A 19,895-nucleotide genomic window follows, 5' to 3' on the forward strand; every position below is an offset into this window, starting at 1 on the left:
ATCAGATCAGGCAGCTAAAATTATTACCAAAGCTCTCTTGTAACTGTCACCTGTGGTGGGTATAATTACAGGCTACTGCTGCAAGCACGCCCACGTCATATGGCAATAAAAGGACCTACAGCTTGCCAAGACCAGGCAGACAATGGAGAACATACACCACCTGACGAGAGCCCAAAAAGATCAGCCAGGGAGACTAATAAAAATGACAGCTTCGAAACAAATGACAAAGCTTCAACCGCAAAAAAAAGGCAATATCAAATTAGCTGGAAATGCAAGCGCCGAGCAGAGTTCTCCAACAGGTCACAACTCGAGCAGAAAGCCGGTCAGAACTGTTTGCAGATGCATTTAGTTCAGGTTTTAGCTATAAAGAGCCCTTCTTCATTAGTGGGTTTGGTTTGGTTTCTTTTTTATTAGATAAATTGTTTGCACATTTGGGCTTGGCTTTGTGGGCTGTCATTAGATAGCCAAACGGATGAAAACTACGTATTTCTAACCCAGTTCTGGAGACAGACAGATAGCTAGATAGATACATATATCTTAACGCAGGCACCTTCTAGGGATACATTTATATACTGTAACAAAGCTGAATTTCTTTCTCGTCGCCTTAATTCTTTACTGGATGTCTGCATACGCATTCCTGCTGACCAGCTGTACAGAGGCTTATGCTCCAGCAGATCTGGACTTTTACCTGAATACTTTGACTATAAAGTTTAACACACACAACCAAGGTATTAAATGGCTTTATCATCAAGTAAAAACAACGTAACGCAATTAAAGAGGGAGAGGCAGGGATTTGTGTCTCTCTCATTACCACGTGCGGGGGAATCGCTCCTATGCGATGGCACGTAAGCTTTGAGTACACGACACAGCAATCACTACTATTGCTCAAAAATATGAGCACAGCACAGACTTAAGAGGAAGCTCCCCAACCCCAAAAGCAAGGGACTCTCTCAAGGTAAGTGCCTTGATAAGCAGGCCCTTAGGACATGAACATTACTCCTCGGATGCAAAATATGGGTTTGTTTTTATTTTTATTTTGGAACATTTCACTGGTAAAAAGCAAATCCCCAAAACCTCTGAGGTGGAAACATAAGACCATCTATCCTTTTTCAAGTTAGAAAGGATATTTGTACTGGTCTCTGCTCAGCTCCACCTCACCCCGACTCCAAAGCATCAAACTTTGCTTTTTAAATCTTGTTTATCGTGTTGTCAAGCTTCTAAGTGGTTATTTCCCTATTAACTTTGTCCTTGTTTGTTCTTGCATTTTTGAAAGAGCTGGAAATAACATGTGTTTACTTTGCTGTGTGTCTCTCAGCATCATCAATATCACTGTTGCTATTCCAGGAATTTTAACTGCTGCAGCAAAGCAAAGCCTGGGATCTCAAACTTAAATTGTATTCCCCTCAACCACAGAAGAATAATACTGGAAATGTAAAAATTGCTGGGAGAAGGGTAAAACCATCTCCTTTAATTGTCTAGAGAAGCCTGTTTCTCATCTCAGCAGTTACTTGCATGTGTCAGGTAACGTGCTCCTAACGGCTTTGCATGCACAAATGGTGAATTTTCACAGGCACTGCCATGAGCAGCATGGAGGAAGCAGGATGTAAATGTTTCCTCCGTCACTAGGAAAATGCTTTTACTGGGATATAATAGCTCAAAATAAAAACATACCTCTGATCCAGCCTTTTCACCGGAGTTCAAGGCAATAATTTTAAAGATGTGCCTTTGCCAGGGATTTACAGAGGGAAAGAAGGGAGGAAATACTAGGGGCTCTGAAGAATTACTTACTAGGTCACATTCCTGAAACCTAGCCTTTCACTGCTCCTCCAGCACTAGCTCTAGCCTTAAATATGAACAAATTTTTGTATCAGAGTGTTATTTTACAGCTCCTCTATTTAAAAAGGAACTGCATTCGTCCCTTTGCCGACTGCTTCTTTAAAACTGTAGCAAAACAAGGCTGCAAATGGGCTGAGAAAAGCCCTTAGCAAAAGCTCTACAGTAAAGGGGAAGACCATCTCTTTTGCATTAATACTTTTTTCCTTTTTTTTAAGCTTTTTCTTTTTCCAAGTTCCCTATTCAGTGTTTGAAGAATACTCATTCTTCTCTCTTTAGGATTACATCTATTCATTTTATTTAGCTTTTTAATGTGGAGACATTTTAATTTACCATTACTTTAATACTGTTCCCAAATAGTTTGGGAACAATGATTTATATTTCGTCTTCAGCTATGAGGATGGATTAAAAAAAGGGAGAAAAAATACTATACCCTTCTCATCAGTTACACATGTAGTCATGGCAGGGTGGTTTGTGCTTTTTATCAGGGAACTGCTTGTTCAAAATTAGCGGACAATTCATGGAGAAAATATGAAAGATTTTAGGGAAGCTCATTTGAGAGCACATCTTTTTTCCCTACTCTATAGAAAAGTGAATTATTACCACCTACTGGTAAATCACGAGTAAAGTCTCAGTGAAAATTATCCTCTGTCCTCTGCTTGGTTGGCCAGAGGTCCAAGAGATGCTTGGTGACTTGGTCTCTATCCTAAGTTGTTTGGATTTCATAGCTGTTCCTGGTCTCCCTTGTCCATAGATTCCTCGTGTTCCCTGTTAAACTTTTGTCCCAGGAATTTGCCTTTATTGATCTATAACTCCCCTCTCACCAAGGGGGGAGAAAAAAAAAAAAAAATCACTGTGTTGCAAAACAATGCACAAGTTAAATTGGATGTTTTAGCCATATATTGTTGTCATGTCCAGGGTTGAATTATGTTTAGAACAAACAGAACTGGAACATTTTGTGTTTTGCTTGGGAAAGTCTAATCATAACATGCAGAAGACACTGGTCCACATGCAGAGTGACAGATTTACCCCAAGTAAACTCCAGAAGGCTTAGATTTTGAGTTAACAAACATCTTTCCTCAGGGAAAAGAACATTTCCCTCTTACTGATACGCAATTAGCAATTTTAGAGGACACTCAACAAGCTAATGGCCTTTTGCCTGTAGGTCATCAGTATAAATATAGCCCAGCTCAACAGGGATTAAAAATTGTTCATGTCTAATAAGATGGTTGGTGTCTCCTCTATGAGATGACTTTCACTGGGCTCAGATCCAGCTCCCATATCGCAAGCTTAAGTGGCAGTGTGTTAAATGGCACACTGGGCAGAGATGCCCAGAAGTTCATGGGCTGCAGAGTCTAACCTCTCTCTCTGCTGCTACCCCAGATTAGGAGTGAAGCAAACTGGCACAGTAATGCACACACGTGCAGCCTTACCCAGCTTGTCCTGTGACTCCTGAGGCTTCCAGTTCCCACAGCCCAAGAGGCCAGCACCAAAAAACAGGGCATCCTCCAGCTCTCTCTGGATTTAAAAAGTTTTGGAGACCTTAATGGGGAAGGGTGCCAAAATCTCACCTCTGCAGCAAGGAGCTCAAAAGCTTAAGTTCGGGTTTCTGCTGCATCCACGACCCCCACCAGCTCTGCTGGGCATCCAGAAATCCCTGGGCTTCCCTACTCTTGCATCAGCTGGCTTTTTGGGATGCCCAAACTGCTCCAAAATGATCCCATGCCTGTCATTTTCCCAGCTGCCCACCATTAAATAACTGCAGTCAGCTTGACCAGAAACTCCACATTTCCAACACATTACATTGCATCACCACATATTCCTTCCTTTCCTCCTGGTACTAACCCATCATAAAATAATTATCAGGCACACCGCAATGTCACTGCAAAATAAATAAATACTGCCTGTGCATGCCACATTCCTTGTCTGGCTGACCCAGCTAGGGCTGAGCCCGAAAAATAGCTCCCACCTGTACCCACCCTGGCAGCAGCCTTGATTAGCAAGAAGCCTGAACCTGATATAGTGGGACATGCTGCCAGTAAAAATGAAGTATGCTGGCATGGGTGAGTGTGCAGGGACCCTGAAGCAAATCAGCAGCGAGCACTGCCAGTCACACCGGAGGTGCTACAGTGGCTGGTTTCCCATCGTTTGCCTGATCCAGTCAATGACTCTTGCAACTATCCTGCAAACTTTAAAACAAAATATATGATAGTAAAAATTCCAGTCAATATATCCTTTTAATTTGCACCAGATTATAGTTTTTTTAATGCAATTACTGTAATTTCATTAAATGACATAATTACCATTAATGCAGAGAAAACTGTCAATAGAAGGTGTAATTATGTTGTATAAAATCACAAGCACAATGTGCAATGATGCATAATTCCTCATGAAAATCATTCTGTGACTAAAATTAACTTTTAAAATATTTTAAAAATACATACTGTACAGTAAGAATAATTCAGTTATTACGGACTTAACTTCCAGGACCAGGGAAGAAGGGGGAGCAGAGCAGGCAGGCAGTGTTTGCATGTGGAAGGAAGGACGAGGAATTCGGTTTAAAAGTGCATCAGAAAGGTAAGAACAAAAGTTTTCATATGCACAAGTGGGAAAAACAAACACCTTACAATCACACAGATATACAACATGACTTGTGAACAGACATTCCCCCAGGTACATTTCACCACGCAGCTCCAGCTTTTCGAACACGAGTAATGCAGCATGGAAGTGATGTCTCAACGGAGAAGGGTGTGACAAGAGGAAGGACTGATGAGGACCAGGCTAAAAACACAACATTCACCCTGGAAACTGGGAGCAAATTGTCCAGGGTGGGATATGGAGAGTGTCAGGCACACAAGCAGACCCATACAGGGATGTCCTAGACTACGTCTCTGGGTATCTTCAAAATAAAGACCTTTTTGAGAGGCACGTTTCAGTCAAAACGCAACATATAGGGTTGACTAGAGATAGCTATATCAAAATTAAATAAACAGAGTAGAATGCCTGAAGAGCTTTTTGATCTTAAAATTCTACAAATCCCCCCAAATCCTGAACTGATGGAGGAGAACACACAGTCTAAGTCTTTTAAGACCTCTCCCGGTATATGAACACTATTAACTCTACAGGCAACATTTTCCACATGTGGGAATACTCCTGATATTCCCAGGCAGGCACAACCATGTGTGTCCATTTTTCACACCAGACCAGTGGTGAAATGTACACTATAAAGAATCCAGAAAACCTACGTGTAACTCTCTTCTCTGACCCAGGACGTTTTTTCTAGAATTTGTGTAACACAATTTGCACCAAACCCTTTGTGCAGAGGGCAAATATCACCAAAAGTGAAATTTTGCTTTTCACCTTCCCTCCCTTTCAACTCTTTTTCCAAAGCTGCCAAACCTGAAAAATTTCTGATTTTACTTGTGCCTGAGCAGGCCCAATCAGAGTCCTCAGTGCCTATACAATTAAGTCAGGTTAAAAGTAATTGGATTAAAATCGCAGAATGCTGATGAAAAATATGATTTCATTTTTTATAGGGCAAAAAAATTAATCTACTTACATATTCTTGGATTGTCTCTTCTCACCATTAAAAACTAATAAAGAAATTTAGCTTGGGATGATGTATCTTATAAATGAGAAAACATGGTGATAGCATTTTTCTCATTCAATTGTGTCCTGCCTGTGCTGTCCTCTGTTTCCTCCCTCTTTATCTGTCCCTCTTTTTCTCTTGTGCACCCAGAAGTAGCAGCTAATGTCCTTGTCACACACGCGAGCTGTCAGCACTAATGGGGAGGGAGGTGCACAGTAATGAAGACTAAAACAGGAAGGTATAAGATACCGCGTCCTCGCCTATTGCCATGCTCTGATGATCTCACAAATATTTCCTTCTGTCTGGCAGTGGTTTTTGTCTGATTGCTTAAGAAAACAAGGTTCACATGATTATACTGTCTGCCTGTCTTCCTCCTCCTCCCTCCCTTTATTCCTCCTTGCAGGAAGGGGCATGGGCTACCTGTAGAGGGAAAGCAAGGGCAATACAACAGGGGAGGGGGGTCCTAAGGACCACCCAATCTCTGGGATTAGCACAGTGAAGATATACAGAATATGTAGAATATGGTCACAACGGCTATTGCCAGTGGCCCAAGGGACAATGTCTGTAAGGAAAAAAAAAGGCATTTTATGTTTTGAGGGCCTAGCTGACACTAAAGCTACCAGCCATGGTTTCACGAGCCCGGCTGAAAAATGGGTGAGAAGCTTTGTGCATCTTCCTCGCCTCTGGTGTTCAGTGTCAGCCACAAGCGGGTCGTCAATAAGGACAAATTTGGAACAGGCTAAGTTGATACAGGTACTGAAGGTATATAGATGTTGCTTGCTGGGGAATGATGATTTTAAAAATACAATATTTGGTACACCTTTTATTTAACCTGTTAAGAGTGGATTTGACATACAGATTGGGGCAGGGAGGGATGCTGCACCTACCACGCTGTGTGCATATTTTCAATACTATGAACACACACGCTGGAAATAGTGAGAGATACATAATTAGCACTTCATTTCAAGTGCCAGAGCTGAATTATTTCCACGTGGAAAAAATCAGACAGACTTAAATTTTGGTTTGTAGAAAAAACCTGCGGTAATAATTCTTAGAGTTAGGTATTTTTATTCCTTTCCCATTACCCACTTTCTTTCAGGAAACCAGAAGTATTATGGTATCCAGTAAAAATGTTAATAGTCTGTAACTTGTAACCTGCTCATCCTCCTTTTCACTAGGAATCAATTCCTTTTTCTGTAGACCCACTTTCCCACCTTCTTATTCTTCTGCCTCTCTACCACTTCCAAACTTTTCCTACGTCCAGAAAACTGAACTTCACAGCTGTAACTTCACAAGTATTTTGGTGCAAAATCTCTTAAGAGCAAAGCTCTTAAATATGTGCTTAGATTCTTGCTGTACAGCGATGGTAAGACATCGGCACTGGGATTTTACGTATGTCCCTCCCTTTCCAGCCCCAGTCTGCATGACCATCTGATTCCCTTGTGCACAACCACAGAGCTCCCTTGCACGGCCATAACTGCTTCAGCAAGATAGCGGCTGCTCTGCTCTCCACCAGCTCTTGAACCGTTAACTTTAAATATGATCTAAATAAGCTTCGAGCAACAGGAAGAAAAACAAAATACAGAGAAAAGACCCTCTCATCCTACCTACTCTTATGTGCCAGTCATCCCTCTAACCTGCAGGGTGAAAGACAGCTCCTCTGTCTGCTCTGAGCTTCTCGCAGTCAGGGATGGTCCACTTTACTCATCTGTAGCAAACACACTGTGAAGTGTTTTTCTCAAAAGAACCTTTAAGAGACTTATAATTCACAGACAGTAAAAGGGGGAGAAATCTTGGAGATGTGGCTGTTATTCTGCTTAATAAACACTCAACTCAAAAACTTTCTTTCTGCATGCTGGGCCACCACAAAACGATTTTGCAACCTTTAATGGCATGACAAACATTTCAAGCATGAAGAAAATGTCACACCGCAGAATAAAAAGCAGGCAAAACCTTTTTGTGCTTGAATGGATTATGAGAAAACTGCAAATGGGGTGTTTACTACCAAGAGGAAAAAGGAGAGGGCTGAAAAGTGGACAGGCAGGTAGAGAACTTGGCTTTTTGTTCGCAGAGTGCAGCAGGACTCACTGACCAGCCTTTTCCTTTTGTCTTTCTTTTTTTTTTAAAAGCAACATATTATTACCGTCGAGAGAATAGATTTGCAACAGGCGATGTCAGCAGAGCTGCTTACGTGCCATAGGGACACGAGCATAGCAGGCATTGATAACCTGCAGCGAAGTGCCTCCACATTGCAATGGAAGATGGAAGGGACAAGACCCATCAGCTCACTGCATCACCCAAATCGAAGGCAACTCCCTGCATCACCCTCTTGGCCACCACCTCCCTCCTTTCCTACCACCCAGTTGCCATGTTTAAAAAACAAAACAAAACAAACCAAAACCAAAACAAAACAACAAATCCAGCGTCATCACACGGTCACAGCCTTTACAGGGTGGCATCACCCACCACGGACATGGGCACCCTCAGTGCTCAGTGCAGGTTGGTGAACACCTCTGCACCAAGCAAAGAAAGGCTATTCCTGAAGGTCTAATTTCCGTGCCCAACAGGCCCAACGTGGCCCAAGCTGCCTTGAAACCTGCAGCCCTGCAGCTACAAAACACCAATAACAGCAAACGATAAAGGGCTTTACACCAGTGGAGAGAAACGAATGGTAACACTTGAGATCTTATATCACTTAGCCTCATGCAATAAAAGAAGAAATCCACTTACCACAAATGCTATCACGCTCTTTACCGTGGACTCCCAGAGAAAGCAGCTCCGAAGGAATTGTATTGTATTCCATATTGCCATGGTGATTTTTTTCACGCGATCAACATTTCTTGATAAGATCTGATAAATATTGAGTGGGAGGAGGGGAGGAGAAGAGGAGTTTAATCAAACACTAATATCCTACTATTGCTTCAGAAACAGGGATAATATAAGCTACAAATGCATGTCAGGGCACATATTACAAATAAAGCCTCTATTTCAGAGACACACTCCAGCTCCTGTCTGCTTTCTGATTACACCTAAACCTTCTAGATTTTCCGCATCCCTTAGGAAAAAAGAAAAAGGAAAAAAAAAAAGCACGTCTTGATGCCAACACTAAATAAAACAGTAACACAAACCTACCTTCATTCCCCCTTCAATTCTCAAAATATAGCAATGTCTCAGGAAAAGGGCCAGAGAGAATGTAATCAAAACACTGAACGTCTTCTCTACATGTTTTGGATTAGTCCGTAGAAATAAATAGGGAATTTTAGCCTTATTATAGGGCACCTTTATTTAAAAAAAGAAAAAGATAATGGCCATTGTTCTAAAATCCTGTGGACTTTTTAAATAACTAATTTAGACCTGGTTTCTTCCTTCCCAAAGAAGGGAATAAGGCTCTCGTTGAGCTTTAGGTGCTGCGAACTGTGCAACATCCACAGCTATCATTTTCCCCACTCTGAAGCACAAAGCAGAACTACTGATGCAAACTAGATCAGAAAGCAATTTCATGTTAACACAAACAAACCTTTTAATATATACAGAAATACACAGAATTTACATGCGTTCGGCATTTTATGCATAAATAGGTTTTGTTCTTACAACCGTGCTACAGCAACTCAAATCTTTCCAAAACAAATGCGAGCACTTAGCCCAGAGACTAGTTTCACCTTTTTAGAAAATTTGCGGTTCTCCTCAGTGAAGCGCTTTTCTCGGGGCTTGAATGTTCTAATACTTGCTTTTACCTAACAACAACAACAAAAATTAAAAAAAGATGTCATGTAGTTTTAAGTGCATTATTTCAGCTTTGTATCACCAGTATTGATTAGAAATTTCAGGAGCTGTCACTCTTCTCAGCCTCTATGTGACTTAGGAGGAGCGGCTAGGAAAAACGTGGGTGAGTTAAATTGGGCAAGGCTGCCCAATTCTTCAGCAAGAGCAGAACTGCAGTGTAGCCCACGATGGCCTTAATAAATAGGATTTAACTCGGTAAAAGGCTGTAGGGCATAAACAATTGAGACTGACTCAGCCACCTAAAAACTAAGTGCACCGTGTCCACGCCTCATTAATTTTCCTGTCAACACCCTGGGAAGAGAACATCGTGGGTCAGCCCTTTTTCCGCTGTTGCAAATGAAGCCGTGGCATACAGTAACCGGCACCTCCTTCCTAAGGCGCTTGTGGTCACCGTCAGTCCAAAAATGCCCCTGCACTGTCCCATCCACCTGGAGGTCCCAATATGTCTTGACCCGAGGCGTGAAACACCCCTCCACCACCAGATGCAATCAGGTCAGGACTTCTCCTGTTTGGCTCCTGGTTTTTAAAGCATCATCCCCCACCCTCGTCCTTGCAGATTCACACATTTCTTACACCAGCGATAAGCAAAGAGAAAATATTTCAACTTACAGGATTAAATAGGACGTCCAGCTCCAAGTAAATTACTCCTTTTGAAGCACGTTCCAAGTCTTTATTCTTCAGCGTGTAACAACTTTGTTTACCGTTTCTAATCTATAGTTTGGGGGGGAGAAAAAGCATCAATATTTCCCCAGCTGTAATTCACAATATAATTTAAAGACACTACAAACAAATAGATAAATAAATCGCCAGCACAAAAAAAACCCTCCCCAAACCCTGATAATATACTTGGAGCCTGAAATACAAAATGACCGTTGGATTAGAGACCTATAAAATTGCAGATTAAATCTCTTATGGTCCAACTTTAATTTACAGACCTTGTACTTTATAGTAGAGCAGCGCACGCAATAACCAGTCTGAAAATTCTGCCCTGGAAGCCAGTGAGTTGATGGGAAGTAATCAGCCTCTGTTATTACAGGTTTAAAATGGGATTTTTCTTCCAAAGTTCAGCAAAAGAGCCACAAACAACAACTTACCTACTTATTGCACACTCCAGTACACAAACCCACTTCTTAACGCTTAGTGTATTGCAAGGTTGTCAAATTATTACCCAGGAAACAAACACAATCCAAAGAAATTAATCAGCTTAAGTGGAGCGAATGCTAATGTAACAAATGTTCAAAATTAACTAATTCGTGTAAAAGACCTCTCCTCCCACCCCACCTCTGAATTTCAATACCATTTCTATGCTCTAATCTGCTGGTTGGCCCTATCACATTAAACATCTATTAAAAAAAAAAAATCCACACAACAAAAAAACCCTCCCTTACCATTTTGTAAACTATTTGGCTCAAATCAAAAGCATTCTCTCTTCAAAAAGTGATGGCAGAAATGTATTTATTATACACAGTAGGATATGTATTGATTAAACATTTGGCTTTTTAGGAAGCAGACCAGTTAATTCTAAACAGCAGTAACATAAAAAAACCTGCAGCTTACCAAAAAGCTACATTCAGGGACTGTAATGATCAAAGATTAAAGATAACAGAGGAAATTTGGGGGCATGAAATTGCAACCATATTTAAAATGGCTATTGCTGCTCTGGCATTTAGAAGAGGCACTCATAGAATCCATGCTAGAAATGAGTAAGGGGGGGAAAAAAAAAAGGCGTAACAGGAACCAAGTGATTTCACAAGACAAGGGAAAGGTCACTTCCCTTCCCAATGTGGCTCCATCCTTTCTGTACCAAATAGCTCGTCAAAGGGTAGATGGGTTTTCTGGCTAACGGTTGAAAGGGAAGAGGGCTCTCATAAGGACCAACTCTGCATCCTCTGTAGTGTCCAACCAGGAGCTCCAGCTTTTACTATGCTCTCATCCAAAGCTTTGCTTAACAGGATGCTGGGAGTTACGCAGACATATATGGAATTTATTGAATGAAAATAAATAATAGCAATAATAGGCACTGCACTAAACCGATCACAAAGCACCTCTGCTTTCACTGCAAGAGAGTACACGTAGGGTTGGAGCTGGCGGCAAAGGATGCTGCAGCTCCCAAGAAACGGGCAGGCAAAAAACTATTTTGCAGACCAGCAGGCTCAGATAACCTGCAGCCCCAAAACAGAAGAGCTGCTGAAGTGGCTAGCCCCTCTTCTAGGGCCTAATGGACTGGCATCAGAAGGTCCTCAGGCCAACTGCCACATACAGTATTGTTGGCCCATCATAAAGGATTCTGCTATTTCAACACTTTGTTTTTCCCGCCCTCAAGTAAGGTCAAAAAAGAATTTTAAAGGCTACTGAATAAAACCAAAACAATATTTATTTGGAAATTAATAATTTGGTTCAATTTCCCAAATTAACTGAAAAATGGATTTACTGATGGTAGAGGTACAGGGCCAGAAGGACTTGGTTTGCAGTTGTTATCCCTTTGGTCCAAGGGGATGCCACCAGCAGCAGGTTTAGACTGAGCTTTGATTCATGGACTCTCCTGCAACAGGGTAAAAGGTATGTTGATGTTGTTCCCAGTATGTCTGCAGACATGTAGGTGTCCAATACATATCGCAATATCGTAATTCTGGATTCTCCATAGTTATTAATTTCTGGGCTGAATTTCCATGTATTCCAGTTACACACACTTCTCCTAACATTTCATCCTATTACCCTAGGAGCAACGACTAGTGGGAAGTTCTCTTTACATTCCTTGGGATATACTTCTTTCTTACACCTTTCAAGAGCATAACCAACAAGGAAAAAAAATGTCACATGCTGCTAAATTGATAGAAAAAGGAAAAGAAATGCTGTCACTACTGAGAAGGTCTGAGTCTGATATCATGGTATTCTGCCCTCAAAAAATGCTTCTGACGTTTGGGGAAAAGACTCTTCATTTTAAGTGCTGGAGCGGAATCAAACATTTGGGGTGTGTCTGCAGGTGTGTTCGCACAGTAAGTTTCAAATCAGCAACAAATAACTTCCACCTCTGTCTTTGGAAACAGGGGCTGGTTGTTGTTCGGGAAACTTTTTTAAATGGTGTCATTATTGTTGTTGCTGCTATTTTAAAATTGAACAGTGCAAAAAGTAATGCAGTGCACATACAGTTTTACAGTCAGCTTCATTTGGCATCTTTAGTTCTAAGTGTTTGACTTGTCTGGTAAAAGATGTGCAATTATAACTCAGCCTAAGACTAAACATTCACACAGATATCCTCGCTTTTGACCTTTTTCAGAGGGGAAAAAAAAGCGCAAGAGAGAAGAACAACTGGCTACAAAATAGCAGTTCTCCATTCCATTTTCATTTGGATAAAAAGAAAAAACCCTGCAACTAAGTCAAAGAAAAGTATCTCTTACAGTTCTGGCAACATGCTAAGCCAGTGCGGTTCAGCACAAGGTGCAGAGTAATTCCAACACCCATGACGGCATGGAGATAAGACCGGTGGCATGTCTCAACTGTGCCCAGAAGAAAACATCCAAAATAGCTTTTAATACTCTACATTTTCATTGCATGCTGTTCTTGGGCCAGAGTTCAGATTCTGTTCAACGTCTCCCTCAATCTCAAGAGACAGCCAGTCATATTAATTTCATTTTGGATCGATTTCTTTCTCCTCTCCGGGTACTTTTCCCTAGTCTCTGCTGTTCACAAAGACTGCTTAAATGCTTTCTCCAGCTGTGGAAAAGGTGAGCAGCCAGGACTAGGGTCCTAGGATGAACCTCTGATCAGAAAGATCAGATTTCTTCTATCACCCAAACACCTTTTGCTACATACCTGATGATCTCACACGGATTTCACTCAATGAATATTCCTGATAGTTGTGTCTAAAATAGGTTATCTTTCCTATGATTGTTTACATCTACTTATGGGAAAAGAGAAGGAAAGGAATATTCAAATTAAATGTGAAAATATCTGCAGGTGAGGTCCTTAAAGAGACATAATCAATATTAGTCCTTTATTGATGATGTTTTATATCTTTACTGAATACTAATGCCTGCATTCTCTGAAAGCTCCTTAATAGCGTATGACATACTGGGGCTCAGTCACCAACCAAGATGGCCCACAACCATGTGATTAACATGAGGACAGTAGTGCCTACCCTACTGACATGCTTCATTTTGCAAGGTCACCATCAGAAAACCGCTGAAAAAGTGTCAGGATTTTCATCCCCTGAGAAATGCTGGTATTTGGGGCATTTCCCTGTTCTGGATCAACACAGAAAGACAAAATATCAATATCAATATTTTCACAGAACAATTCATATATTCTATATCACAGTCCCTTCTCCATACCGGACCATGCAAAGGAAATTATCAGTTGGAAGAAAAGCTAAAATTCTTTGTGCATTAAGTATTTTGACCTACAGAGGCACTTCAGACAGAGGCAACTTCTGGCAGTGCTTTAGCTGAAGGAAACGTTCACGTACGCGAGACCACCGTACAGTCAAGGCCCAAAGTGCACCGAGTTCCTTTCTAATGAATGAATATATTTGCTAAACTCTTCCCACTGATGTCCCCAGTAAAACAAATGTGACTAAACACAGTATTGATGCAGCCAGCCAATGCTAAATCTATTAAGCAACAACCTTCTGACCGCTTGGGAATTTTAATGAAATAGCGAAAGCCGAGATTGATATGACACAAAACACGGAGAAGACAGGACCCTTACACAGCAAAGGGTGTTTTTTCATTGCTCTTGTCTCAAAGAAATATGGTTTAGTGGCTTTTTTTTTTACATTGATTTTAAGAAAACTTCACTCTGTATCCAGCTTTGATGCAGATTCAATGTCATATATTGATGACCTGACAGAAGAACACTGGGTTAAACCTCTGTACATCAACATCCGTGACGTGTGGAAAGGGTAATGGCTACTCTCCAAGGGTAATTCATCTAAAGCATTTGGGACCTCTGATATTCCTGCTTGAGCTCATTGCTGATGCACAATGTCACACCATTTGCCCTGAATAACATAAAGCTGTCTTGTAATAGACACACACCTACCCTTATCAAAGGACATATTGCCCCAGGAAAAGATGAAAGCAAGCCACATATTTGATCCACCTGGACATGAATAAAGAGTTTTTTGTTTCTCCCCAGTCTTGCAATATACCTTGATTTGATTTTGTACAAAATGCCCATTCATTCATCCCAAAACACTTTGCCCCAAACATTTCACTTTTAACAACCTTCTGTGGGATCCAAAGTAGAATGGAGCTTTGGGCTCCTGGCAGAGGATTGATATCCAAAGACCAAATAGACACGGAGCTGATGGTCTGAAAGAAAGCAGGCAGCCACATGAGAGTTTCCAGGCAGTCTGAGGAGGAGCTGAAAACCCTGGGAGCACAAGGATCCTAGGTGGTACTCGAGAAAAATATTCTTGCTGATACCATTTCAGTGAGTAGTGCATGGTTGGGGGAGAATTTAATTTCAGAAACAAGGTGTCATTTTTTCTGAAAGAGATGTGGGGTTTTTTCCCCATTCCAAAATTTCTGGTTCATGATAGGGATAAAAGTCAGAACAGACGATACACTTCACAGCTGCCTCTATCACATAAATGCTGCATTTTCACTTTTCTCAAACTCTAAAGCTTTCTCCTGGAAAAGGCTGTGCACTTATGGTCAAGTGCTAAGTAATTGCAGTCGTCAGGTGTCTGCTCTCTGAATCCAGGCCATGTTTTAGACAATTAAGCTTGTGAAAATCATACTACTTGTTTTCACTGTATCGTTGGCTACCGACCTTGCTTGGCACTCGAAAATATTTCATAGACCTCTTCCTGTTTGCTAAAAAAAGGGTGCAGCTGAAGACTACTCTGAGCTGATAATTCAGCAGATAAAAAACATTCCATTCTGCGATACAACTCTTCACTCAAAGGTCTTTCTGCATGAGGATATTTGATATACTCTGCTTTCAGATTCATTGAAGCACACTATATGCTCCCATGTCTCTAATAACTTGCAGCCTTCTAGGAGATAGGAGTCTCTTGAAGCAAAACAAGAGAGACAGACTCTCACAATGAGAAACATGGTTGCTTTTACTAAGATCCAGGGCACAAAGGAACACAGAGATGGAAGGGACTTCTCTGATAATTAGTTCAAGTCCCCCAAAACCTACAAAACTTCTAAACCTATCAAACTCCTTTCTTGAAGCAATGAAGTTTTTGCCCTACTTCTCCATTCCCCAGGATCATCTTCAGTTTCTAGCACAAAAGCCTGCCCTGTTCAGTGGTGTAAATGGTCTTCTATTTCATTCCCCAGGCTCTGAGAAAGCAATCTCCCTCTCAGCCCAAAGATTAGGCAACCCAGACTCTACAGGTCACCTCTGGCAAGAGAGGGATCCATTTTGCTGAATATCGTGGTAGCACTAATCTGTGTCTTTTCCCATTTAAATTCTGCTTCTGTGAATGTGGCTGACCAGAGCTGTATTTGAGATGAGGTCTTTATATGTGACATAAAGAAGGGCAGGAGGAAAAAAAATACAATAGGTTGATTAACATGAAAAAGCTAAAGATAAAATGCAAGCAAATAACCACATCTCTCCCTCTGTCCCCCACCTACCTACAAATAGAGAAAATTCCAAATTCAGTGTAATGCTATCAAAATCAATGTCTCTATAGCGCATTATTAATAGAGCTGTATGAGAAACAAAGCAAATTGTGTATCCATCCAATATTGCTTCATCATGCCTATCAAAAGAACATGAAGTTTCAGCTTTATTCCTCATCAGACACTTTAAAACTCTTCTCATGCTGCCCAATTTTTTATGTTTCTTATTTGGTGCCTGCAGTAAGCCTAGCTCACATTCAAGGATGAATGGAAAGCATACGTAATTTCACTATCTCTGAATTTTTGTGCAGTAAGGTTATTCCTGTGTTAATGTGATGATGAAGGTGTATGCATGTTTGCAAAACGCCAGCATAAGACTCCTGAAGACATTTAAACCAAAATTCGTTGTCAAATTAATTAAACATTTCATATCCCTCCAACATATACTTTATTCAAGGCAATTTTTCATTAAGAAAAGAATCTAGTCATCCATGAACAATTCCTGAAGTAAACTTACTTCATGTGCTGACAGCTCACAAGTCAAACTTGTGCATTTTTAATAGAAAAAAATGGCAAATCCACATCTATTTTCTAAATGGAATTTAATGCAAGGCAAATATTAGGCCTGATTACCTAGAGAAATTAAACCTATATGATTTGCGAGGCTTCCTTGAGTCTTTAACTATTGTTCTCTTTCAGCATATTTATCTCAATGGTTCAAAGGATGCATTCAAATTTAATAGTCAAAATGACAACATACATCAAAATTCCCATTTCAAGAAAAAGAGCTTAGAAAATTGCAGTTCTCTGTCTGAACAGACTAAGTTAATAGGTGCAAAATGTTTTTTAATCAGAAGCAGAGATGAATATATTTACACTAGATTTGACTGAAATAGGAGGCAGAGAAGTTTGGACGGGAAGGAAGAAGATCAGTTGGCAAGGGAAAGCATAAACAATTTTTATTTTATTTTTTTGTCTCAAACCTTGGACAAAAAACCTACGCTGAATAGTTTGGACATTACCACACACATGCACTCCCCTCCTCTGCCTTGTTACATGCTTCCTAAGGGATACTTGACAAATGCCTATAAAATCAACAGAAAATCCAAATCTAACATCTTCTCACTGTGAGCCCACACAGCCTGCTGCCGATCATGCAGACCATTTGGCAAGCACCGGATCTGCAGGAGAGCAGCTGCTCCAGCCACTCTCTTCCAGTAACATCAGAGATACGAGGACTTGGGGAAAAATTAACAAAGTGATCAAAAATGGAATAAAAGATGTTAAGAGGTTTTTTCCTCCCTGTAAACATCAAATCATCCTCTGTGCCCAACTGACTCTAATATTGTTCTAAAACTGGAGATATTGACAACTCAAGCCACTACAATAGACAAACAATCTAAAATATCCCCAGCCTCAAAAAAACCTTGCAGTCCCAGCCATGGAGGGAAGAGGATTGCAAAGCCCACAACAGCGTGTGGGGCACCAAGAGCTCAGTATTTACTCCTCAGCTTCTACAGCTTAGGCTCTTCTTATCCCCAGATTGCAGGGGTTCCCCTGTTCTGGACTCCAGTATAACTCGGAAAGAGCACACGGTGGATGAAAACAAACACACTTTCGTGAAGAAATTCAGAAGCCACATTGCTTCTAATTCACATACACAAGAAATACACTTATTTAAACAAAATAATAACAAAACTGGAGGACATTAGCCTATTTCTTTACCACTGTAAAGCATTCCTTAGGTTGGGATCATACCCTCTAAGCCAGTTCAAGAGTTTTCTAAGCAGTTCATTATTTATTTGGAAACATCAAATATTTGCAGTTCCTCTCTGATCTTGATTGGTCCCTATGCTGACTCCGTGGGGCTTACATGGCCTGCTTTGATCAGATGGGACCTTTGCTTTCCTCTCTAGAAACCTCCCATTTCTCCAGTCTCTGCTAGGACAGAGCCCCACTAACCCATTATTGCAATATTGCCTTTCCTGCAGCAGCCCACCTCGAAAACTCAAAGACAAACTCTTGCCTTAACCATGAGAGACGCGTGCCAGCCTTTCTGCAGACGTGAATATGCTTTCACAGAGATGTTTCAAAACAACACTGCAATTTTGTACTCTATAATTTCAATCAGGATTCACCGTCTGCCTATTCCAGAGTGCTATTACCCACAGCATCACACTGTGCATTACTGAAAGCATCTCACTACTCCCTGTATCACTTGAATATATTGAATATATTGTTATATATTGCAAGCATGAATGTCTGTACAGGGCTCAATGCAGTACTCGCTGCATAAATACCTGTCATACCCTCTCCTCTGCATAGGAAACCTACTGCAAAAAATCAGTGCTTCAAAACTCAAGGAAACCCCCATGCTTACAGTTAAACATGTTTACAGGACTTGACTGATATGAGCACAAGAGTCCCGTGATGTTTCAAGCCTCATCTACTAATTGGTTTAATAACAGCCACAGCCTAGAAAGTTCTTCTCATTTACTGCAAAAGTTACCAGAATCTTCTGTGATACCGCACATACACATGGAGCTGTTTACATCCTCTTCACCTGGTTTACTCACTCTATTATCACCAGCCTTGTTCCAAAATTAAGTCAGTCTTACCAAACACAAAGCTGCTTTCCCCCCATTTCTCTATTAATGACTTTTAATGACCCCTTTATGTTCCACTTTCTTTAGCTTGGCCTTTTTTGGCCATTTCTGAAAAAGCTTCAACTCTCCTTAATCTCCAGAGCAACCACTTCCCCTGAGCTCGCTTTGTTTCCAGTTTTGATTTTATACTCCCATGGTAGCGCTCCCTCTTCACATATTTGTTTACAGAACAAAAGCCACCAGTCCTTAAAAGCACTACGGAGTAGAAAACACCCCTTTTAGGTAATTTTATTCAACTGTGCCAATAACAACAGCTATCTCTAGTCAATCCTACTGTGATGTGCAATTACTTTCGTGGAGTAAAAAGAAACAAGACAGAACAAAGACATGCTTAAAATGTTACCTTCAGAAGATGATGTGGAAACATACAGAACAACTCAATTATGTTTTCAGACCTACATGGCATATAGTACTGATGAAGTACAGACACTTCTGCAATTTTCTTTCCAATCAACCAAATTTCTACTAAAATGGGTTGACAATGCTCATTACACTAAGGAGAACTATAAACATTGCCAACTAAGGCATATATAGATCACAAAACCTGTTTATCTCTAAATTTGTGTTGCTTTGTGCTACGGGGAAAAGATACGCAACTCGTTCCCAGCAAAACCATCAATGTTTGAATGATGTATGTGGCAAAGGTAACTTACAGACAGCAAAGGGATGGCAACTTTTCCAAGAAAATCGGGGGGTTTATCTCCATCTTCATCAAACACTGTCACTTCCAGAACATCATGAATATCTTTAATAGGGCTGGAACGAAAAGTGCAGACACATAAAAAATAATATTCGATACACATGCACACAGTCTCCTCCACAAAGACCCGAGAATACTGTTTTACTAATTAAGTTTGTATTACCTTGGAGTATAAAACTAGCATTTAATTAAATTCCCCCCCAAAAATGAATAAAATTATGGGTATTCCCCAAGCTTTCCCCTCATGTTTCAGTCCCACAACTAGGTAAAGAAAATAACTACCAGACGGTGACATTTTTTGTGCATCAATGTTGATGCTAACAGTGTAGAACTCAGCTCTCCAACAGAGAAAGCTGGTGACTGGGAGAGGTCAAGGGCTGAATTCAAAACCGGGCTTCTGGACACTAAAGAAACAACCCAGGAAACAAAACTTATGTAACTTCATTTGACTTGAATAATTATTGAACAACTATCTCCCTTTTAAGGTACTAACAAAATCAATTACTTTAAAAAAAACCCTAACAACCCTAATTAAAGGCCAAATGTACAATATTTTTGTTCCATTCAGTGCAAATGCTCTACTGATGTGGCAGCTGGCACTCAAACTTAAGTATTTATCAGATCATTAATAAATCAGAGTCTCATTTGAGAAAAGTTGTATCTGTGGGCCTGCAAAAGCATGGGTAACTGGAGACAATTTATGAGTTGCATTCATTATCTCCTCTTTTCCTTTTTCCATGTGC

The 19,895-nt window shown here is 40.6% G+C and overlaps 1 protein-coding gene across 6 annotated transcripts in view; it reads right to left on the minus strand.

The window, feature by feature from the left end:
• The window catches only part of MCTP2 (multiple C2 and transmembrane domain containing 2), a 126,264-nt gene that overhangs the window by 40,178 nt on the left and 66,191 nt on the right, over positions 1 to 19,895 (minus strand). For all 6 annotated transcript variants that reach the window (XM_072870156.1, XM_072870155.1, XM_072870158.1 and 3 more), the window contains 4 exons: positions 19,106 to 19,208; positions 9,815 to 9,916; positions 9,082 to 9,156; positions 8,153 to 8,272 (listed from right to left, as the gene is read on the minus strand). In XM_072870156.1, the coding sequence (XP_072726257.1) occupies positions 8,153 to 8,272; positions 9,082 to 9,156; positions 9,815 to 9,916; positions 19,106 to 19,208 (400 nt within the window). The remainder of the gene's footprint in view (positions 1 to 8,152; positions 8,273 to 9,081; positions 9,157 to 9,814; positions 9,917 to 19,105; positions 19,209 to 19,895) is intronic.

Source organism: Ciconia boyciana, chromosome 8 (assembly GCF_034638445.1).
Source record: "Ciconia boyciana chromosome 8, ASM3463844v1, whole genome shotgun sequence".
NCBI classification, from domain to species: domain Eukaryota; kingdom Metazoa; phylum Chordata; class Aves; order Ciconiiformes; family Ciconiidae; genus Ciconia; species Ciconia boyciana.